The 21,296-nt window shown below is 47.3% G+C and overlaps 1 protein-coding gene across 1 annotated transcript in view; it reads right to left on the reverse strand.

The window, feature by feature from the left end:
- Positions 1-21,296, reverse strand: part of LOC125947112 (uncharacterized) — a 50,639-nt gene that overhangs the window by 12,185 nt on the left and 17,158 nt on the right. The window contains exons 2-4 of the mRNA XM_049671468.1: positions 16,546-16,682; positions 16,411-16,484; positions 10,444-10,527 (exon numbers count right to left, since the gene is read on the reverse strand). Coding sequence (XP_049527425.1) covers positions 10,444-10,527; positions 16,411-16,484; positions 16,546-16,682 — 295 coding nt within the window. The remainder of the gene's footprint in view (positions 1-10,443; positions 10,528-16,410; positions 16,485-16,545; positions 16,683-21,296) is intronic.

Here is a 21,296-nt window from a genome sequence, read left to right on the forward strand (position 1 = left end):
GGTCGGTTCACGGCCTTATAGAAGGTAGAAGAGTGAATAGGCAGCTATGTCGTGGCGCGAAGAATTGTACGGAAACGTGACAAATGGTAAAGCAGTGTCCCAGTCACGATGATCGGAGGAAATATACATCGACGAGCATGTCAGTTATTGTCCGGTTCAGGCGTTCAGTAAGACCGTTAGTTTGAGGATGGTAGGCTGTAGTAAGCTTGTGTTTAGTAGCACAGGATCGAAGTAAGTCGTCGATGACTCTGGCAAGAAAGTATCGCCCGCGATCGGTGAGAAGTTGACGAGATGCGCTGTGGTGTAAGTTAACGTCGTGAAGCAAGAAGCACGGCCCCTGGATAAAAAAGAAAAGGTGCGGCCTGTTGCGTGGCGCCGAAACGGCGTCTCGCGCCTAGTTCTCCTCGCGCCCGCTCTGGCGCCACTGCTCGGGTACAGCCGTTCACGGAGAAGCATTCCCACAGCCGCGTTTGTACGCGCGACAGTGACACTAATCAGGCCGTAAATAACGCGTTTTATAGTTGCACATTACAGGTTGAACATTGAAGTCGTTATTAGAAGTGCCGATTACCCCATATATGTGAAAAATCTGCCCTAAGAGCGCCAATCTTTTGTTGAGTGAACCTCAATGCTCTCCATGAAGGCTGTCCGCTCGACTCACCTGAAATGAAAAGAAGTGCTCTATTACGAATAATAGGGAGTGGATTAAGGTGTTTCTTCAAGACGACTTCAAGACGATGGATCGCGTTTATTTACAAGATGATGAATGCGAAGGTGTCGCTCAGCGAAAACAGTCCACGGTGCCGCACCCGATCCAGCCCAGCTTCGTTCTTCTCTTGAACCGAACTCCCCTCGCACATTTCAAAATTCTCTTTGTGCTGGCAGTGGCACGGCCGGTAGGTAGGTATGTAGTAACATTTATTGAGGTCCGGAAGAATCTTCACCCCGTTTTCATAGGGGCAAGACTGCGGGCCGCTCCCGCGTTGGGACGGGAAAGCCAAGCCTCACCGCCGCATCGTGGCCCTTCTGGACAACCCGCTGTTGATCAATCCATTCGTGGCTTTTTTTACATACAAAAAGGTGCGGCCTGCTGCGTCACGTCGCCACAACTGGGCGAGCGGGTCTCGGCTGAGTTGACAGTGGCGGCCGCTGTTTTTCCTGGGGTCGAAAAAAAATGTTTCCTGGGCTGCGCGTTCTTTTTTTTTTTTTGCATGTACGGCGGATAACCGGGAAACACATTGGGGACCGCAGTCTGAAGCAAGAGCCTAATCTTCGTGTTCTCTTTATAGTCATTCTCAGTAAAATGTACTGAACATACCAGCGACATGTCGCTTGGCTCCCACTTGCTTCCTTTCCCTGATGGCCCTTGTCGAGAAATATTCTTCAGCCACGCTTCCCGACGCTGTAGATTGCAGGGGAATTCGTGGTACTTCGCAGTTGCATCTCTTCTCGCTTTCGAGTTGCACAGCGGCCCACACCAACTTCGCGGAATCACACCGCTAGAAAAAACATTCTGCCACACACGCGCACACCGAAGAACCATACTCAAGCACAAGAAACATGAGGCAAGCTGCTCACACGCACGATCACACAAAAAAGCACACGAGAATGCGCACGAAAAAGCACACCAACACGCATAAATCCTGAGGCACGAACCGGCGTCTGTCTTGCCTACCGTAGCAGTGGCGTCCTCACCAAAAACAGCGGCCGCAAGTGTCAACTGAGCCGAGACGCGCTCGCCCATTGACGGCGACGCAACGCAGCAGGCCGCACCTTTTTTTATCCAGCGGCTGTGCAAGAAGTCAGCGACGGCTGTAGCGCAACTGGTGGGAAGGGCTGTTGTAATGGCATAGCGGGTGGTATAGTCCATAGCGACGGCAATCCACTTATTGCCGTCGTTTGATATAGGGAATGGTCCGAGAAGATCAACGCCAACGCCAAAAAGGGGTTGGTAGGTATATCAGAGGCTGCAGCAGACCAGGGGGATGTACAGCTGGTCGTTTTCGGCGTTGACATGACACACACGCGGCGACATAGCGACGGATGGATCCGTTGAGACGGGGCCAGAAAAATTGTCGCCGAATTCGGTCATAGGTCCGAGAGACGCCAAGGTGTCCAGCAGTGGCAACGTCTTGCAGTTGCTGGAGTACAGTCTGCCGAAGATCAGACGAAATGACGATTGGCAGCTCGGACCCGTCTGGGTGCATGTTGTGCAGGGTGTCATTTTGCAGTACGAACATGTGAAGGGATGGGTCAGACGGGTCAGAGAGCAGGCGTTCGATAAGCTGCCGTAACGATTCGTCGCGTCGTTGTTCAGCCCCAACGTCTTTCAAGGCGGAAAGCGAGAGAACGCCGATCAGTGTGGCATCCACTAAATCGCTCGGTGCATCGAAGGGGTGACAAGACAGCAAGTCGGCGTCCTGATGTAAACGACCCGACTCGTAGACCACAGTGTATGTGTAAACCTGAAGGTGTATGGCCCATCGACCGAGGCGTCCGGTGGGGTCCTTGAGGGAAGAAAGCCAACAAAGGGCGGGGTGATCGGTTGTAACCGTAAATGGTCGACCATATATGTAAGGTCGGAACTTGCCCACAGCCCAAATGAGGGCGAGACATTCCCTCTCAGTAATCGAATAATTGCGCTCGGACGGGGAGAGAAGCGGCTGGCGTAGGCGATAACGTGGTTGTCCCCACGCTGGCGTTGGGCTAAAATTATGTCGATGCCGTATCCACTGCCATCAGTGCGAATTTCTGTCAGAGCGGAGGCGTCAAAATGGGAAAGGACAGGAGGTGTGGTCAGTAGCGTGATGATGCGCGAGAAAGAAGTCGCTTGTTCAGAGCCCCAGCAGAAAGAAACGTCTTTCTTGAGGTGGTCAGTCAAAGGACGAGCAACATGCGTGAAATTTTCCACAAACCGGCGGAAGTAAGAGCAAAGACGGATAAAGCTGCGAACATCTTTGGCAGATGTTGGTACAGGGAAATTCTGCACTGCATGAACTTTAGCGGGATCGGGGCGAATGCCTGACGAATCGACGAGATGTCCGAGCATGGTTATTTGGCGGTGACCGAAGTGACACTTGGACGAGTTGAGCTGCAGGCCAGAGGCGCGAAAAACAGAAAGCACAGATGAAAGTCGTTCAAGCTGGACCGCAAATGTGTGAGAGAATACGATGACGTCGTCCAAGTAACACAAGCAGATGAACCATTTCAATCCACGCAAAAGCATGTCCATCATACGTTCAAAGGTCGCCGGGGCATTGCACAAGCCGAAAGGCATTACCCTAAACTTATTGAGGCCGTCAGGTGTAACGAATGCGGTCTTCTCACGGTCAATTTCGTCCACGGAAATTTGCTAATATCCGGAGCGAAGGTCTGTTGATGAAAAATAAGTGGCACCGGGAAGAGAGTCCAGAGCATCGTCGATCCGTGGAAGCGGGTAGACATCTTCCTTAGTGATCTGGTTTAGATGACGATAGTCCACGCAGAATCGCCAGCTGTTGTCCTTCTTTTGACGAGCACAACAGGGGATGCCCACGGACGGGAGGAATGTTCAATAATCCCTTTGGCAAACATTTTCTCAACTTCGCTCTAGATAACTTGTCGCTCAGAGGGCGACACCCGGTATGGGCGTCGGCGAACAGGTGTCACATCGCCGGTATTTATACGATGCTTCACAACCGTAGTTTGACCCAAAGAGTGATAGTTCAGGTCGAAAATGTCGGCGTATGACTCGAGGAGGTCACGGAGCTCTGCGGTGGATTCGGGGTCGAGGTCCGGCGCAATCATCTTTGCAATGTCGTCGGCCGGGGCAGATGCAGAAGGCGCAGAACAAGCACTGGTCGAAGATGTCGCAACAGACAGCTGAAATATGGCACTCGCGGGGCGGTAACAACGTGGCAAGTGACATCCCTCGAGGAAGTACCTGAGGGCACTGGCCGCAATTTAGGATGGGAAGACAGGTCTTATTGGCCGCTACAGAAATGACGGTGTGTGTGAAGGAGACATTAGGGAAAGCAGGACTGAAGTCGCGGGAGTGAGGACATAGGCTCCGTCAGGAACAAGTAGAGAGGCGAAAACAATGATGCAGGTTGCTGCTTGGGGAAGAAGACGTATAAAATCCGCAGAACAAAGCTGAGTTGGGGCTTGAGCAGGAAGGTCAATGAAAAGGGGTAGGTCAAGTTGGACAACACCGGCTGAACAGTCAATCAGAGCAGAATGGGCGGTGAAAAAGTCGAGGCCGAGGATCACATCGTGGGGGCAGCGTTCGGGCACACCAAACAAAGGGACGTGTGGCGGCCGGCGACACTGACAAGCGCAGCACACATTCCGAGCACAGCGGGGGTTCCACCGTCGGCGACCTGTAGCAGTGGAGTCGGAGCAGGAGTAAGGACTTTCTTCAGGCACGTTCGCAGGTCCGCACTCATGATGTAAACTTGCGCCCCAGTGTCGATGAGTGCTGTAGCAGGCAAACCATCCACATCTACGTCCAGAAAGTTCCGATCAGTAGGCAGGGTCAACAGAGGAATTTCAGGCCGGGCTGCTAGAGCAGCCTCACCTCCCGGAGCTGCCCCAGTCAGTTTCGCGTCGGAGAGCGGCGACGGTAAGCAGAGGATGGGGAACGATGCAGCTGGGGTGAACGGGAGCTGGTACTGTGCGGTGATGGTGAGCGGTTAGTCGCAGTGGCTCGAGCGTTGTCAGGTGCATCTTGCAACTCGGTAGAGGGCGCAGGCGGGCAAGGATTCAGTGGGGAGCGGCGGTAGGCGAGAAAGCATGGTCGAGAGAGGGCCGGCCAGGAACTTCGGCAGTGGCGAGAGATTTGGCCCACACGTCCACAATAGAAACAGATGGGTCGATCATCATGTGTGCGCCATTCGGCCGGGTTGTGATAGCTCGGGTAAGGACCGCACTGGTTCCGGTGAACAGGGACAGAGGCAGCGGACGAAGCGAAGTCAGGACGGTTGGCGGAGCAGATGGATTGCAGACCCACATTTGAAAGTTCTTGGCGAACGACCGTTGAATGAGGGTCACGAGCGGCCGGGAATCGTCAAAGCACTGCGTCATTTGTGTGTCAGGAGACGCTGCTTCAATTTATCGCCGCACTATACGTACGACGTTCTCAGAGGGAGTGGGCTCACGCGGAAGACAAAGGTCTTCGCACGTCGATGAAGCAGCAGTGTTGGGTAGACGCGTGAACTGCTGAACTATGCGGCACCTTTTCGCTTCTTCAAAGCGGCGACATTCGTTAATGATATCATTGACTGTTGTGATGTTCTATACACGAGAAGGTTAAATGCGTCGTCCGCTATGCCTTTTAAAACGTGACTGACCTTGTCTGCATCGGTCATGTTTTTATCCACCTTGCGGCAAAGAGCCAGGACGTCCTGGTTGTACGCCACGTAAGATTCAGTGGACGCCTGTGCACGGGTCCCAAAGTCCTTCTGAGCAGCAAGTTGGCGGCCGATGGGCTTGCCGAACAAATCACGAAGCTTCAGTTTGCATTGCTCCCAAGTTGTAATCTCTTCTTCAAGTGTCTCGAACGAGACCCGTGCCGTTTTTTTGTTTTCTTTTTTTTGAGGTAGTATATTACGTTGGCCAGCATAACCATGCTTTCCCACCTGTTGTTGGCGCAGACCCGTTCGTAATTTACCAACCAGTCATAGACGTCAACGTTGTCAATCCCAGAAAACATGCCAGGGTCGCAGGGCTGGGATAGGATGACCGTCCGGTGGTGTCGACAGGGCCGCGGTTGAAGACTCCCCTTCGGATGACATTGCGGCCAGGTTACGTCCGCTGCGGAGCTCCGTCTTGCCCAAGTGACTACCCAGCACATCCACGAATAATGTTACGGGAAGGAAGAAGCGTACTGGTATTTACAGATGGGCTTTAATGGCAATTTTAAAGTGTTCACTGAAACACCCTGTATATAAATCTATATACAGGGTGTCCCAGCTATCACGCAGCACAATTTAAAATAGAGAGGAACGGCGCTACGCGAAGCAAACCTAGTGCGTATTGTTTCTAGTAGAGTGGAGTAGCCGCCAGTAATATTTTGGTTACTGAGGTTTAATTAGGTAATTGTAATTAATTATCTAACTCGAACAGTACTGTCCTAATTATCGAAGTGTCAATGAGTAGATTGTAGAGCAACATGAAAAACTACCGATACAGCTTTCTGTTGCTCAATACTTGCTACATAAATGTGTTTTTCGGAGCGTTAATGAAGCGTGCGAATACACGCAAAATGCGTCGAGCGGCCAGTCGCGTGGCAATTCTGCGAACACGCGCAGAACTGCCGCGCGAGTGGCCGCTTGAGGCACTTCGCGTGTATTCGCGGGCTCATTCAAAAACACGCACTCACACTCCTCACAGACCAAGACTTTCCAACTAGAGTGGGGATTAGTGTATCAAGGGACACGTGTCCGGACCTTATACAATGATCAAGAACCACGAAGAGGCCACATTGAGAAATATGGAAGAAACGCTGGGTAGTGACCACCACATCCTGGAAGTTACCATTTCGCTCTAGCATACATGCGAACGCATCAGTCAGATCTTATTGTCGGATTGGACGGTATTTCGTAAAGCGAGAGTTCAACAAAATAAAGAAAAGGAGGATATGACATCGCTGTAACAATGGACGAGTGAGCTCAAGGAGTCGATCAGGAAACATTCGAAGCAGATGCAACTCACCACAGAAAATCCGCTGGTAGACTCACATCTCGTGCATATGTGGGACACTCGTAGAGGCCTTTTGAAAATATGGCGCAAACAAAAACATAATAGAAAACTAAAATTGCGCATAGCGGCTCTTAAACAACAGGCGGAAGAATACGCTACTGTCTTGGTGCGCCAAAACTGGCAACAAATGTGCTCCAGCCTGAGCGGAAGGCTCAGCTCGTCGAAAGCGTGGGCAATCCTAAAACACCTACTGGACCCAACCAAAACCACGCAACAAACCTCGCGCACAATGAGACGGACACTTCGCAACCAACCGGGATCGGATGAAGAGATTCTGCGGGAGCTAGAGGCAAAATACATCGGCAATCACACACGGCAGCAAACATCTATACCAAACTATAGTGGGAAGCCAAATGAAGACCTAGATCGCCCATTGGAAATCACGGAAGTCTGGACAGCGCTTCGCTCCCTAACTCGAAACACAACACCCGGACAAGATGGGCTCACCAACAAAATCCTGAGAAACCTGGACGATGAGTCAATAGAAGTCCTAACGACTTTCTTTAATACCCATTGGGAAGCGGGAACACTTCCAAATGAATGGAATCACGAGCACATAGTACTCATACCGAAACCAACCGGGCAAGCCTCCTGGTCTCACCCACACGCGACCCATATCGCTGACGTCGTGCCTGGGGAAACTTTTCGAAAACGCGGTGCACAATCGCCTGAAGCCTCACGTGGATGACACGGGTTTCTTTCCTGACACGCTGTATGGCTTCAGGCCGCATTTGTCGACTCAAGACGTACTACTCCAATTGAAGGAACAAGTACTGGACCATGTCACCACACATGCAAAATGCACACTCGCACTGGACCTTAAAGGCCATTTGATAACCAATCTTATGAGGCCGTCCTAAAAAACTTATCGCAACTAAATTGCAGCGAACGAATCTACAACTACATTGGATCATGATTAACGGACCGCACGGCAACGGTAGGCGTCGATAGCCTCGGAACAAATAAGAAAAAGGTTCCAAATAGAGGCACTCCTCAGGGATCAGTCTTATCGCCTTTTCTCTTCAACGTTGCCATGAAAAACCTCCCACAGCATCTAGAGAAGATTCCACACCTTCGTCATGCAATATATGTGGATGACATTACCATTTAGACAACTCGAGGTTCGGGTGGAGAACAGCAGGACGCCCTGCAAACGGCGGCAGACGCTGTCACCGAATATGTCAAAGAGTGCAACCTGGAATGCTCCCCAGAAAAATCCGAGCTCCTCGATCTCAAAAAGAAATATGGAAGGAAAGCACAGACAGAGAGTCCATAGAAATACACCTCAACCAAAAACCTATACCCAGAGTCCAAACACTCGGCATATTAGGTGTCTACGTGCAAAATAGTGGTCGCTATAACCACACTGTAAAAGCACTAAAACAAACTGCCTACAGCGTAGCTCGCATGATCAATAGAGTTGCCAGTCGAAGATATGGCATGAAGGAAGAAGACCTACTTCGCTTAATTTAGGCCCTTATCTTCAGTATAGTCACGTACGCGACACCTTATCTGAACCTAACATCAACAGGAAAAGGCCAAATAAATGTGTTATGACGGAAAGCGTACAAACAAGCCCTCGGTCTTCCTCCAGGCACCGGAACAACGAAATTTCTATCGCTGGGCATCCACAACACCTTAGCAGAACTAATTGAAGCACACCTCACTAGAACAGGCAGAGCAACTCTTCGAAGGTTGCAATACCCCATAGCGACAACCAACAATCAACAAGTACTCCTCAAGCCCCTACACGAGCAAATAATGGTAGCCCCTGTTCCGCGTAACATGCACCCGGAATATCACTTGAGCAGAAGAAAAGCACTAGCGATAAGAATAGAAAGGAGATACGGCACTCTCTCCACTGCTCGCTGGACAGATGCGGCCATGTACCCGAATGGAAAGGGCATGGTAATCAGCGTGGCTAGACACAGACAGCAGGAACTGATATTCGCCTCCGTTCGTACGGAGAACGTCGCCACGGCAGAAGAGGCTGCCATTGCCCTCGCCATCTCGGCATCGAGACATAACGAGGAACTATATATTCTTACAGACTGCCAGTCAGCATGTCCAGCCTACGCGAACGGCCATCTACATAAAATAGCATTCGATATTGTTAATCGCCTCAACGAAATACCCCGCACCACGATAATTTGGGCACCTGGACACGAAGGCGTCAGCGGAAAGCATCGTGCACACACGATAGCCCGAGGTCACTGCAACCAGGCACCGCAAGAGAGGCCAGAAGACCTAAGTCCAGAAACACTGCACACTTACTACGATATACTGCAGCAATACCGCCTTTCGAGAAGAACGATGACGTCAGCGTGCCCATCCCGCACTAGAGCTGAAGCCACGACCTAGAGGCAACTCCAGACCAACACCTATCCTTCACCTCACGCTCCTTCACGCGATGTACCCCACCCTTCATCAGCCCCTTTGTCCGTTCTGTACAGAGCGAGCTACTCTCTACCAAACCACATAGGCATGTCAAAATATCCCCAATAACTCCCCAAATCGAAACGCGACGCACGAGCAGTGGGAGATGGTGCTGACCAGCTCGGCACTGGAGGATCAGCGAAAGCCAATCGCCAGAGCCGAAAGTGCTGCCACCGCCACTGGGGCCCATGGACTGAAGGCTCCACCCACCACGGAGATCGACGCTTCTCCGTGCCCCATGACAATAAAGTTTTGTCTCTCTCTCTCACTCCTCAATGGTATACAGAATTTCATTATTGCATTCAAATATTTGCTTGCAGCGATATTGTAAATACCAAAAAAAGCAAGCTAGGCCTTAACTTTGACTTCATAGTGTCCTGATTTTCATAACCATGCATCATTTGCAGCAACTTAAATTCAATCTCACCGGTTATTTTTAGTAAAAATAACGTGCTTGACAGGCTGCAGTATAAAATTAGTTGGTGTTATTGTCAACCGGACAAAGAGTTGTCTGAAACTAATAATCTCGCGCGGAATGTGCGCATAGTGTCGTGTTGGTGGTAACATTTATCAAATTATAAATGCTACATATTCCTTTTTGTTTTTATTGCACCTCACAGGCCATGCGGGAGACTTTACATATCACTTGTGGTGGTGGGGGGGGGGGGGGGGAGAGGCGATATCAACAGTGCCTGAAAAGATCATTAGGTTGGTGATAAATAAGTGCTAAAAATGGACACACATTGACTACCAACACATTTGATGTTACTGAAAGGTGTGAGGGCCGGAAATATGTGCAGTATAATTTGCTATAATAGCTGCATAATTAGTGAGTATGGTCCTACTAATTTCTACTGAAGAACGTTAGTTATTTATGGCTGGTTTTACAAATGTGCCGTTATGAGCTATGTTTTGTACTGAACACCTTTTGATAGCCGACGCATCTTATAGTATAGAAATAAAGAAAATGAGAATATTTACAATTAAATGCGCTATATTATGTTACCCCCTGAGAAAGGAAGCAAATACGTGGCTGTCCAAGTCAGATAGCTTTTTCGCCATTTACATTCGCTGCGATTCTTGATGCCACACATAACGCAGACATGAAATATTGGAGGATGAAGGTAACTAGGCTTTCTAGTGCGTGGACAAATACGTAAGTGCACTGTATCATCCGATTTTGTGGGCTGAACACATATTCAATTTCTAGGTGGTTGCCGATAATAGTTTCTTTTTTTATACTACAATAAAAGACTGAAAATCACGCACCGTAGCAAATGTCGTATTCATACTTAACCACACCACAGGACTTATTTTCATTGCTGTAGAGAAGCTCCTCAGTTTGATTGCGCACTGCGTGAGAAAGGAACGAGGATTGAAAATATGCAATCTAACTACATTTACCCGCAAGTTACAAAAGGATTTTTGTGCTTCCTACCTATCTGCGAAGAGAACCGCGGTAAACGCACTTTTGCAGTGTCATAATATGCTCGTCGGATGTGTTAAGATCTTTTGTAGCCGGCCTGAAGCCCGGCTACTGCACCAGTAAATTTGGGATATAGGCTATTTTTCAGATGTCTTTCAGTCGTTTCAAAAATACGTTTTGGCAAACGTTTTGGAAGTGTGTAAAAATCGCAATGAGGCGTTTTGGAACCTGCCTTGTAGTTATTTTTAAAACCTTTTCATGGCTTCAACCGCCTCTGAACACCACAACAAGATCTGTAGACAGTCTTATTTTTCAATTCAATTAACTTTATTTCAACAAAAAAGTGATGAGGACCACCAAAAGCATTTTAATGGCTTGACATAAAGCAGATATAAAACTAGCATACAATTGAAACCGAGAAAGAAATAGCGCTAATTACAAACGCACATTCTACACATATGAAATCAACAAATGTGTCGCGCGATACATACTACAATGCAAAATTCAGCAAATGCACTGTAATAAAAACACAATTTCTTCCTTTTTGCGGAAACAAGGAAAATGAAATAAAAAATCATAACAGTAAAAATTAGACATTGTAGATTTTGTTTAAACAAGACGGTAATCTAAAGCACAGCATTTGGTAAGTGTAATTAGTCCTTGCCTTTCGCATCTCCCAGAGTACGTAACTGCACGTATTTCGCTTCCTATCTCTGCGTTTTAAGTTCGAGGTAGTATTAATTGTGATAATATGTTTGTTAATACCTGCCGAATTGCTCATAAATATCAGGCATTGGAACCAATTTCCGAACATCCAGAATACTAATGATTGCGATTTTTGTATTCTATGTAGCCTGGTGATATTAGTAAGAGTCGTAGTACTGCGAACGCGATTGCAATAGTTAATTTCACTGAGAAGACAAGACTAGTATAGGAGAAGCTTGAGGCTTTTAGGGAGAAAATATCTTAACCTGCACAAAATTCTACTTACAAGGGATATTTTAGCAGCGTGTAAGTCTACATGCGTGTTACACGACATATGTCGTTCGAATAGAATCCTAAGACGTTTACCAGTATGCACAATCGGAACAATAGAATTATTGACTTGGAATGTTAAGTCTGTAGCGACGTTGTGATTTTTCGGTCTGACCAGAACACATGTCGTTTGTTTAGTATTTATACCAAGTCAATTTGCGGTAGACAAAGAGGACAATTTTACTAGTGCCTGATTTGTGATACCGATAGCCTCAGTGGAGCGAAGTGCTACGGATAGCTTGTGTGGTGCAGTAGCTAGAATAGTTCTGTCGTCCGTTTACATAATAAATTTGACAATATTATCAACAGTAACTAAGTCAATATATAAACACAACAGAACAGGGGCCCCAGGGTACTTCCTTGTGGCACTCACGCGTGAGCTGGAGTGAAATTCGACACGTATCTGTCTATGATGACTTGTTGTGGGTGGTGTTGAAGATATGATTGTATTAGTTTAAGAAAAACGGCACGGAAACCATAATGTGGATTTTTGCTGTCGCCGCGCGCCATACGCTGCGTGTGCGAGTGAAAGCGTGCGCGGGGGAGCCGGCAACCACAGCCTGATATCGTGCACGCGACAGTGGAAAGCGGCCGGAAGCGTGCGGTCTTCCTTCTCGCGCTAGGCACGGGGAGGAGGCGACGGAGTCGGGGGTGGGGGTGGGGGGGGGGGGGTGCGTTCTGTACCCGCGGCTGCTGCTCACGGAGCTGCCGCGCAGGCGCCGTATCTTCCAAGCGATCTGCGATGTGGCCGAAGTGAGCGCCCGCGAGCGCCTCATCTTCAACGCAATCTGCGATGGGGACAAAGTGCATTGGCCGAGTGCCGGTAGCATCGTATGCGCTGTGCTTTCGACGTTTAGTTCGCGTTGAAGCGAGCGCCAGCACGAAGGTCAATTTGATCGCTGCCGCTGAGCCGCTTTCTCACTCCAGCGCTTTGAAGGGCTTCCGCGGTCATCGAGCGAGGTATGTTCATGTTTACTTGTGTGCGCGTGACGGCCGTGCTTGTTAGTTTAATTAGTAAACGAATATGTAGAAGTTTATAGGGCCGATAAATCTACTATCCTTACTTCGTATAGCTGACTACTAATTTGCTATCACAATCGATGCTTCGCCTTTCGGGCGGAACTGCGGCTGTTTTGGAGACGAACCATCGAGCTCACCGTTATTGTGTTGAGTTTAAATTTATTTCCTGGGCACAACTTCGCACAATAAAGAGTTAGTTCAGTGAACTTCAATTGGGGACAACTAGTGCTTCTTCAGACAGTTTTAGAATAGCGTTTGTAACCAAACGTAAACCCATTACTTATGTAAAGAAATAGCGTCGTCCTCACTGTGCATGCTCCAAAGGTTATTCTGTTTCTGCGGTTTAGGTGCACTATGATAACGTACGTCATTTGTCGAGTTTAACGTTCGTAATGCTTACCGATGTTAAGGAATAGCGTTGTCGAACATGGCAGCCCCCATGGATCGCGCTTCAGCGTGAATTCTCGTGATAGATACGCTCTCGATCACTCGCGTTCATCGCCAGTAACTATCTCAAATATCTTTAGCTATGTTAAACTCAATTGAAACGTTAGTTATGAGCGCATAGTGCGTTCAATTTCTGACATCGTTCGGTGATTCCGACGGCCTTAGGCCTAACGAGACGCGCCCGCATAGCAACAGCAAGATAGTTGCTGTTTTACGGTCTTTTAACATCTTCCATACGTTTGCATTCCCGTACGTTATACTAAATGTATTGAAGGGATACCCAGCGTAACCACCCGCATAAGGCCTGGCGTTTACCATACGCAAGGCGAGAAAGGCTGCTACAAAGTTATGTAATGTCACAACGCGGCCGTATACTGTGCTACGCACGCGAGAACATTAACGTGTAAACATTCAGACCGAATATTTCTAACGATGAGAATCGACGTTAATTCGAACAGCATTCAAGCAATATACCATTTCGTCGTAATGCAGAAGATAGGTTTATTTATTCTATAGCGGTAATTTTACCGTATTTACTCGATTGTGACACGAATTTTTTTTTCATGACTTTCGTTGCTGGAACTCGACGCTCGCGTTATATTCGGGTAATGGGAAAAACTCGTGATTTTATTATAAATATTCTAAATTCCGCAGTTTTGATGGATACGTTGGCAACTTGCACATTTACGTCTCGATTCAATTCATTGCCAAGTCGACCGAAGTCAATACTTCTTTTTTGTTGGAATCGGCGCAATTTTCGACCGGTGTTACGGGCTGTGTTCCAGTACTTGCCTAAGACGGCAAAGTAGACGGCTAAGTGGGCAGCGGCCATCTTAAGTCTCGTTCCAATTCTCGCGAAGGCGTCAAAGTAGACAGCTTCGCGAAGACAGTATCCAAGTCAGAAACGGTGCAGGCTACTTTCCTGTCCAAACCTGATGGTGGATGAGCAGGTTGCTTGAAAAGCTGACACGAAGGTCGTTTGCGCACAAGAAAACGTAGACGTGCTTTCCTACGCCCTTAATTTAGGTCACATCGTGTTTTTCATAAGTTCCCAGGCGCAAGGACTTAAAGTACAGAATATAATGCGTGCTTTTCTCAACTTTTCCTTGTCGCCATGAGGTGGCGTTTCTTCGCAGACGCGTCTTCAATACGACATCCAGAGGGTTTGAAACGCGTTCCATTACATGGCCTCGAAGCTGTCTCGGCTGTCTTTAGGTGTCTACGTAAGACAGGCTCCAGTTCTGGCCAGAATTTGAACACACCCATTACCCTGGGTCCTTTCACGCTTCGACTGCGTTCATTCAGAACGTCATGGCGACTCACAGCGTTCAGTATTGCGGGCACTTCGAGAGACGAGTAACTCTGCCATGGCTCGGCGGCTCCACGTCAACGAAGACGATTCTCGGATGGTAGCACCTTCTTTGCAAATGGGGGGCTGGTCGGAAGCGCCTCGTAGTGGCCTGATACTGTCCCCGAATGAAATGTTTGGTGGTCTGAGAAGTACATAATCTTAAATGAGCTTGACCGCACAGATGACTTGATTCTCTGGCAAACACTTTCGCAAACAATTTCGCTTTGACGAAACTTTGCTTGTTTCGGCGCCGATCCCCTTGGAACTGTACGGCCGAGGGCGCTCTGGCACTGATAACGAGCTTGGCACAGCGCCAGAAACACTTATCGGCCACTCTTTTGGTGCAAAGTCATGCAAAATTTTGTGAAAGTGAAACTATCTCCGAAAGTGATCGCCCGAGCACACCGCCCAAGGAAAGTTCCGTCTCCCTCTCAGGCGACGGTGATAAGGGAAGAGAACTCGTTACCCAATTCATTCACTGAATAAAGGTAACATTTCTCTTTCCGTTCCTCTACGTTCGATTCCTGGTTTCTTTTTTTTTCTATCTCGAGGACTGAAAAGTCTAGCCTCGTGTTACACTCGTCGTCACGTTACACTCGAGTAAATTAGGTACTTTGCCTATCTGCGATGCACACGCTTTTCGGCAGCGGTATACTTTGCGTTGACACTCGCCCGCCAGGGCCAACTATGACTATGAAAGCACGACGGTGACTTCATGACGACTGCGCAGTGACGGCGATGCAATGGCGAAAAAGTAATAAATTTGTTGGAAGAACGAAAGCGGTATCGCGAACACGGTATGATGACAATAGCATCACGGGGACGAATTACAGTTATCGACATGACAACATGAAGAGGATTCAATGACGGCTAGTGCGTATACGAACGATGACGTGAAGACGACTGTACGATGACGACAGCGTGATAACATCGGTACAACCAGAATCGAATGGCCAAGCCAGATTGCAGGAAGCATCACTATGATTTCTATACGAGCGCACACGATTACTTGCCTTGAAGTTGAATTTCATCAAGTACTTTGCTCACCCCATAGATTTTCTGGACGTCATGAGGGCTCGCCACCTCGTATCAGGCAACACTCTTCTAGATCTGGGTAAAACTGGTTCACGAACTGACTTTCTTTAGTTAAATTGTTTTGTGATCATGTTAAACTTTTTAGAAACGATAGCGCCTCAGAAAGATACGTTTTCCTCCTTTTACAGCAACAAAGTTATTGTGCAAAGATGGAATTCCTGCTTAGTCTATAAAGCATATCAAATCACATTTTTGTCATTTAAAGCAAAGTAATTCATAATTGCGAAGACTTGGCAACGATTACACGCACATGACAATGTGCCAGCATGGCTAGAATGCAGGTGTGTTTTTAATTGGCACGATTGGTTAAACAGTTTACAGCCATAATAGCGTGTGCCATATTTGTTGTGTGTTTGTGTGCAGTAGTGTGCCATGATAGAGAACCAGTCAGACATGCCGCACACTCAAGCCAGACAAAAGGCTCGTGGCATTAAGTAGGTGCATGTTATGTGCACACTAATATGTGCTTTAGGAGGCACACAATGAGTGGAAAGAGAGAGCCAGTGCCTTCAGGTTGAAACTATTTGTTCAAACTTGACATACGTATTTTTTACTATTCCCTACCATCAGTGTTTCTGTTCGTGCGTCTGTCACGTCTCATATTTGTAATCAAAACACCACAACTCAAAGAAAACACACATAACTGTCGACCAAATTGCATAATATATAGTCTTAGTGTGCTCAGTGTCTGACAAAGGTTGCCAGGAACTTTGGCTCATTACAAGAGATATGTTTGCTGAAATCAACAGTACGGATTTTTCTTCAAAATATATTGGAACAGGAAAAATGGCCTGCTCAAGAAACAGCTCAAAATTAGTGTCCGAAGATTCATTTTAATGAAGGGTGTGAAAAGATTACTCACTGCCATGTGTCATCCACATTAGGCTTAAGTTACGGGTTGAGAATTGCCAAACTTCAGGGTCAGTATATGGCCTTCTGCAAGACGAAGAACCGTAAATGATGCTTCATAGAGAGAACGGGTGTTTTCCTGTCTTACAGATGGCGAGGGTCTCTAATCAAGTCGGTGAGATTGACCATGGTCTCGTTAATGTAATTGCGCACTTCCAGGAGGCATGGTGGACTCATGTTAGCAGTTGTATTATAATACCACATGGCTGTATTATTTGACCAAAGCTGCAAAAAATAGAAAACAGCAATTCTCTTATTATATAACTTAACCTTAGGTAAAGTATTCTTATAGTAAAATATTGAAATTCTCTTGTATTGTTATCCCTTGATCGCATTTATTTGTGGTAGCTGCCACATCAAATCTAGCACCGACTATAATGATGTCATGTCGTTATGTTGGCATATATATATATATATATATATATTCAAAATTTTCCAAAGCTTAACCGGTCTAGTAGTAAAAGGGGTGGGTCATTTTAAGGGTGAGATAGCTAAAAATGATATTGGCCGTGCTTGACGTTGAAATAATTCTGCAAAATTCGAAAGGTGTCAGAAAAGATTAGAGTAAGTTCAATACCTCAGTTGTGAAAGATTCAATAGGTTGGATATGGATATTTATAATACCTTCCCACCAACACATTTGTATGCTCTCTGCGTGTATTTGATGTTGAAATGCTCTTACCGCACCCTTAAATCACAGCATTTTTCCTTAGTATAAATGCATGCGCGTTACGTCCCCATTATATTTCTCAATGAGAGGACATTGTTTCACGCAAAACATGATAGTAATACAAAGTATTGTGTGACATGCACTATTAGAAGCTTATAGCCACATACCATAGTCAATAGGTTGGATCACTGAGTATTAAGTTTGTGAGGAGGTTGGCTTACTGGGTATCGAATGATGAGCACGCGAGCATAACCCATGGCTATGGCTTCACATTTATGATGGGAGCAGCAACATGCAGCAGAACTATCAGCACATTCATGTCCAGGGCTTCCGTTACTGTATATGCTCCCCTTGGGGAGCACAGTTTCGCGCATGACTGAAGGCGCCACTCGTGCCCCTATTCGCCAAATCTGGTCACATGCGTAAAGAGCATCCTTTTCAGGAAAAACCAAACTTTCTTTACGGCTGTGCCTGCACTGCCACCCGCCGGGCCACCAGTCGTCGCGAGCCTCTGTGCGCTGACGCCTGCCGCGCTACCACCTTCGAAAGCCTCTGTGGCCTCTGCCACGCCAGTGTTGAATGTGTCATGTTGGCGTGTTGTTTAGTGCAATTTGAATGGACATTCGTTTTGTTGGTCTACGGCGCAGCGTCAAGATTGCTACATGGCGCTTCTCGGCGCGGCTAATTTGCTACAATGACCGGGTGCTGCGCACCTTATTGCACAAACCGGCAAGAAAACGGGAAGGCATTCTTCTCAGTTTCATGTGGCAAGTCCGTCTCCGTTGTCCGTCGCCGCCTTAAGTGGCTGCTGCGTATGAGACGTCAGAAGCCGACATCGAGAGCAGCAATAGAGCACTCCTTGGATACGAAACATTCCTTTTGTTGACCCTTTTTGCGGCGATCCTATGGGCGCTGCCATACTTGATCACGTGGTGACAGGTCCATTGCTTGCTTAAACTGCCTCCGTTGCCTGAGTGTTTACAATGGATGTGTATGACGCTGGTGGGGCTTAGCAAACCACTGTTTTGGCAGATATCATAGGCGGTGACAGGGTGGACGACGCGAAGTTCTAGCCACAGCTTCAAAGAACATGCAAAAGCACTTTCATTACTGATTAAGGCTATGTCCGAACGGCGCGAGCTGTGTATATGGTGCTTGTTCTAAAATCGGGGATAAATTGCAAGCTATCCAAACTTTTTGTGTGTAAAGTTTTAGTGGGCACGGTTGATCGGCAGCCATGCAGTCGCTCATACACCCGATCTTGCTTTTTTTGCAGTTTATTGCGTCATTTGGCACGCGGCAACAACCAACGGATCCAGCAATTGTCAGCTGTTCATCGACACTGTTGCTGACGGCCCCGATCTTCAACAATGCGTCCTTATGTGTTCAGCCCTGCTTTAACGGCGGCATCCCTTCCACGTTCACCTGGTCGACAACACTGTTGGGGACTGCAGCGACACGGTAGGATATAAGGACCTTGGAATTCCTATGCCCCTTCAGAGGGCACGGTGGAGCGGCAGCCATGCAGTCGCTCATAAACCCGATCTTGCTTTTTGTGCAGGTTAGTAAACCTCCCTTTCTCTACTGTAAGTGGACTAGCAACGTCTGCCTACTGCTTCTACCGTGCCCAAGTGTGCTCCTTGAGTGTTTGTGCGAATGTGTATTTTTGTTACATAGCTATTACTATATTGCGGAGGCATTGATTCTATTAACAAAGAAATACTTGATGCTATCGCTAAACTTTCCGAAAATGTTGACCACCGTCACGTTGAAGTTACGGAAGTTCTTGATGACCTAAATACAAAACAGAAGGCATCAGTAGAAACCGTTGCTGACTTAACAGCAAGAGTATCTGCGGTTGAATGTTTCGTCAAATCATTCGACGGTTCTGCATTTCTCAGGGGTGCACCACGTCTAATGAATGAAGCTGTCAGAATAGAAGGCCAGGCAACAGTGTGCGGGGAGCCTACCATGTTAACGAAACGACCATGAAAGCACCAAGACGTAGACGGCTCTTTCATGACCTATATGGCCCGCATGTCACGACATTCATGTCATGAGTCCTCAGGAGTCTCTTTAGCTACACCTAAGAGACCTTAGGGCAAAAGCCTTAGTCATACTCATGACTACGACTTCTACCAGCATCCTTTGTGTTTCCTTCTATTAGTACCCACGTCCGAAACAAGTTCAGAGTTTTTAAGCGTCAATGATTCTTTTTTGCTGTCATTGACGTTTTTTTTTCTAAGTCATTCTCATGACTATGACTTCTACCACCATCCTTTAGTCTTTCCTTCACTTGTACCGACATCCGAACCCATTCCAGTGGTTTTTGAGTGTTAATGTTCTTTCGCGGAGCCATTGTCATTTTGCTGAGTCATGCTCATTACTAAGATTTGTACCATCATTCTTAAGCGTTTCCTTCACTTAGTGCCCATGTCCGAACCCATTCTAGTGGTTTTTGAGTGTCGCCGTCGGCGTGAGGTTCCGTATAAAGTCCAAGGGCTATAAATCGTTGCCGCGCGCCATACGTGCGAGTCAAAACGCGCGTGAGACGCGTGCTATCACGGAGAGCGAAGTCACGGCGGCGAGCAAAAGCGACTTCGGTCGCGCGAAAGACCGTGGGGGTATGGCAGGCAGGCAGGCAGGGAGGGAGGGATGGAGGGAGGGAGGAGGGGCGACGCTGTGCTGCGGCACCAAATGCGTACCTTGCAACTAGAGTGTACTAGAATATGGTCGAGTGGGACGAGCGGCTGGGGCGGCGCATGCTTTGCAGTGAGGCGCCCGACGTGGAAAAATACTGGGGCAGCGCTGCGGTAGAAGTGGATTGGGCCGCATCAAGGTCGCGCCGTTGGAAACTGCTGGCGATACTGCTCGACAGGGTCATTCGTCCTACTTCGCGCGCTGGTATTTGCGTTCAGACCGCTCAAAGGGGTTCATAATTGCATATGACATGTATTTATGCCTTAAGAATAAATTACTTTCTTTTGTTTATTTATTTTTTATTATTTTTAATACCGCTCGGTCATTGCGCGTGCATTGCGGCCGCAGTGTCGGCTTTCATTCTACTATGTTATTGCACGGTTCCCTTCGGAGAAAAAATATTTTTCTCGTTCTTCAAGCAGCATCTATATCTCGTGCGTATTGGTGCGCATAAAGTTTTTCATCAGTAGGTCCTGCGAAACGCAGAAGGAGAAACATATGCAAACTTCCTGGTTGCCGCTTCAAACAAATAAAACATAGCTGCCCCATCCGGCGTCTTGTCGTCAGATTTACTGGGAGTATTGTTATAGAAAATAAAAAAGCTGCAGCGCAACTTTTCATTCAAATTTCTGCCTTTCTCGCGTAACAGAATGCGGAGTAATTGGTACGGGGTCATTTATTGCAGTCGGACCTCGACCGCCGAAAACGGTTTTAGTTAATTAAATGAAATCAAAGGGGAATTTTATTAGAGAATAATATAAAAATGCGTACACAGATATTTGTTCCCATAGCCTAAAGCGGCCATTCTATATGCTAATCTTTGGCCGTAAGCCGTACGTGGATTTTTTTTTCCAGTCGATACTTCAAAAAGAAAATAAAGAAAAGAAAGCCTGCGCGGTAGCCTAATTAGTGACTATATAGTATAGTGGATACGGTCTTGAGCTCGCGGGTTCAATCCAGGTCGCGGAATTCGTTGGGAACGAAATGGAAAAAGACTCGTGTACTTCTATTTAGGAGCAGGTTAAAGAACCCCAGGTGGCAAAAACTATATAAACCGGGTGCCTTAATCATATCGTGGTTTTGCCACGTAACACCGAAGAATTTGCTTATATTAAAAAAAGATAAAAAAAAACAGGTGGCTGCGTTCTTCGGCTTATTTCTGGGGGTGTCAACAACATAAATTATTCTCGAGTCTGATGTCCGAGAAGAACATGTTACGCTTATCCTACATTTCATGCATAAATGTAATGCCGTTCCCAAATGTATGACCGCTTAACTCAGCAGCTTGTATATTATAAACGGCTGCTTTCAGTTATTCGGTGCACTATCATAACGACCATAATGAAACAATTAAAGGAATGGCATGTCTCACATACACGTAGAGATAAGTGCAGATCTATTGCGTTCGTTGAAGAAGATAAGTTTGGCACCACACGGGGCACTCAGTGTTAATGGGTTGAAAACATGGT

The sequence above is a fragment of the Dermacentor silvarum genome, chromosome 7, assembly GCF_013339745.2.
Source record: "Dermacentor silvarum isolate Dsil-2018 chromosome 7, BIME_Dsil_1.4, whole genome shotgun sequence".
Classification (NCBI taxonomy): Eukaryota; Metazoa; Arthropoda; class Arachnida; order Ixodida; family Ixodidae; genus Dermacentor; species Dermacentor silvarum.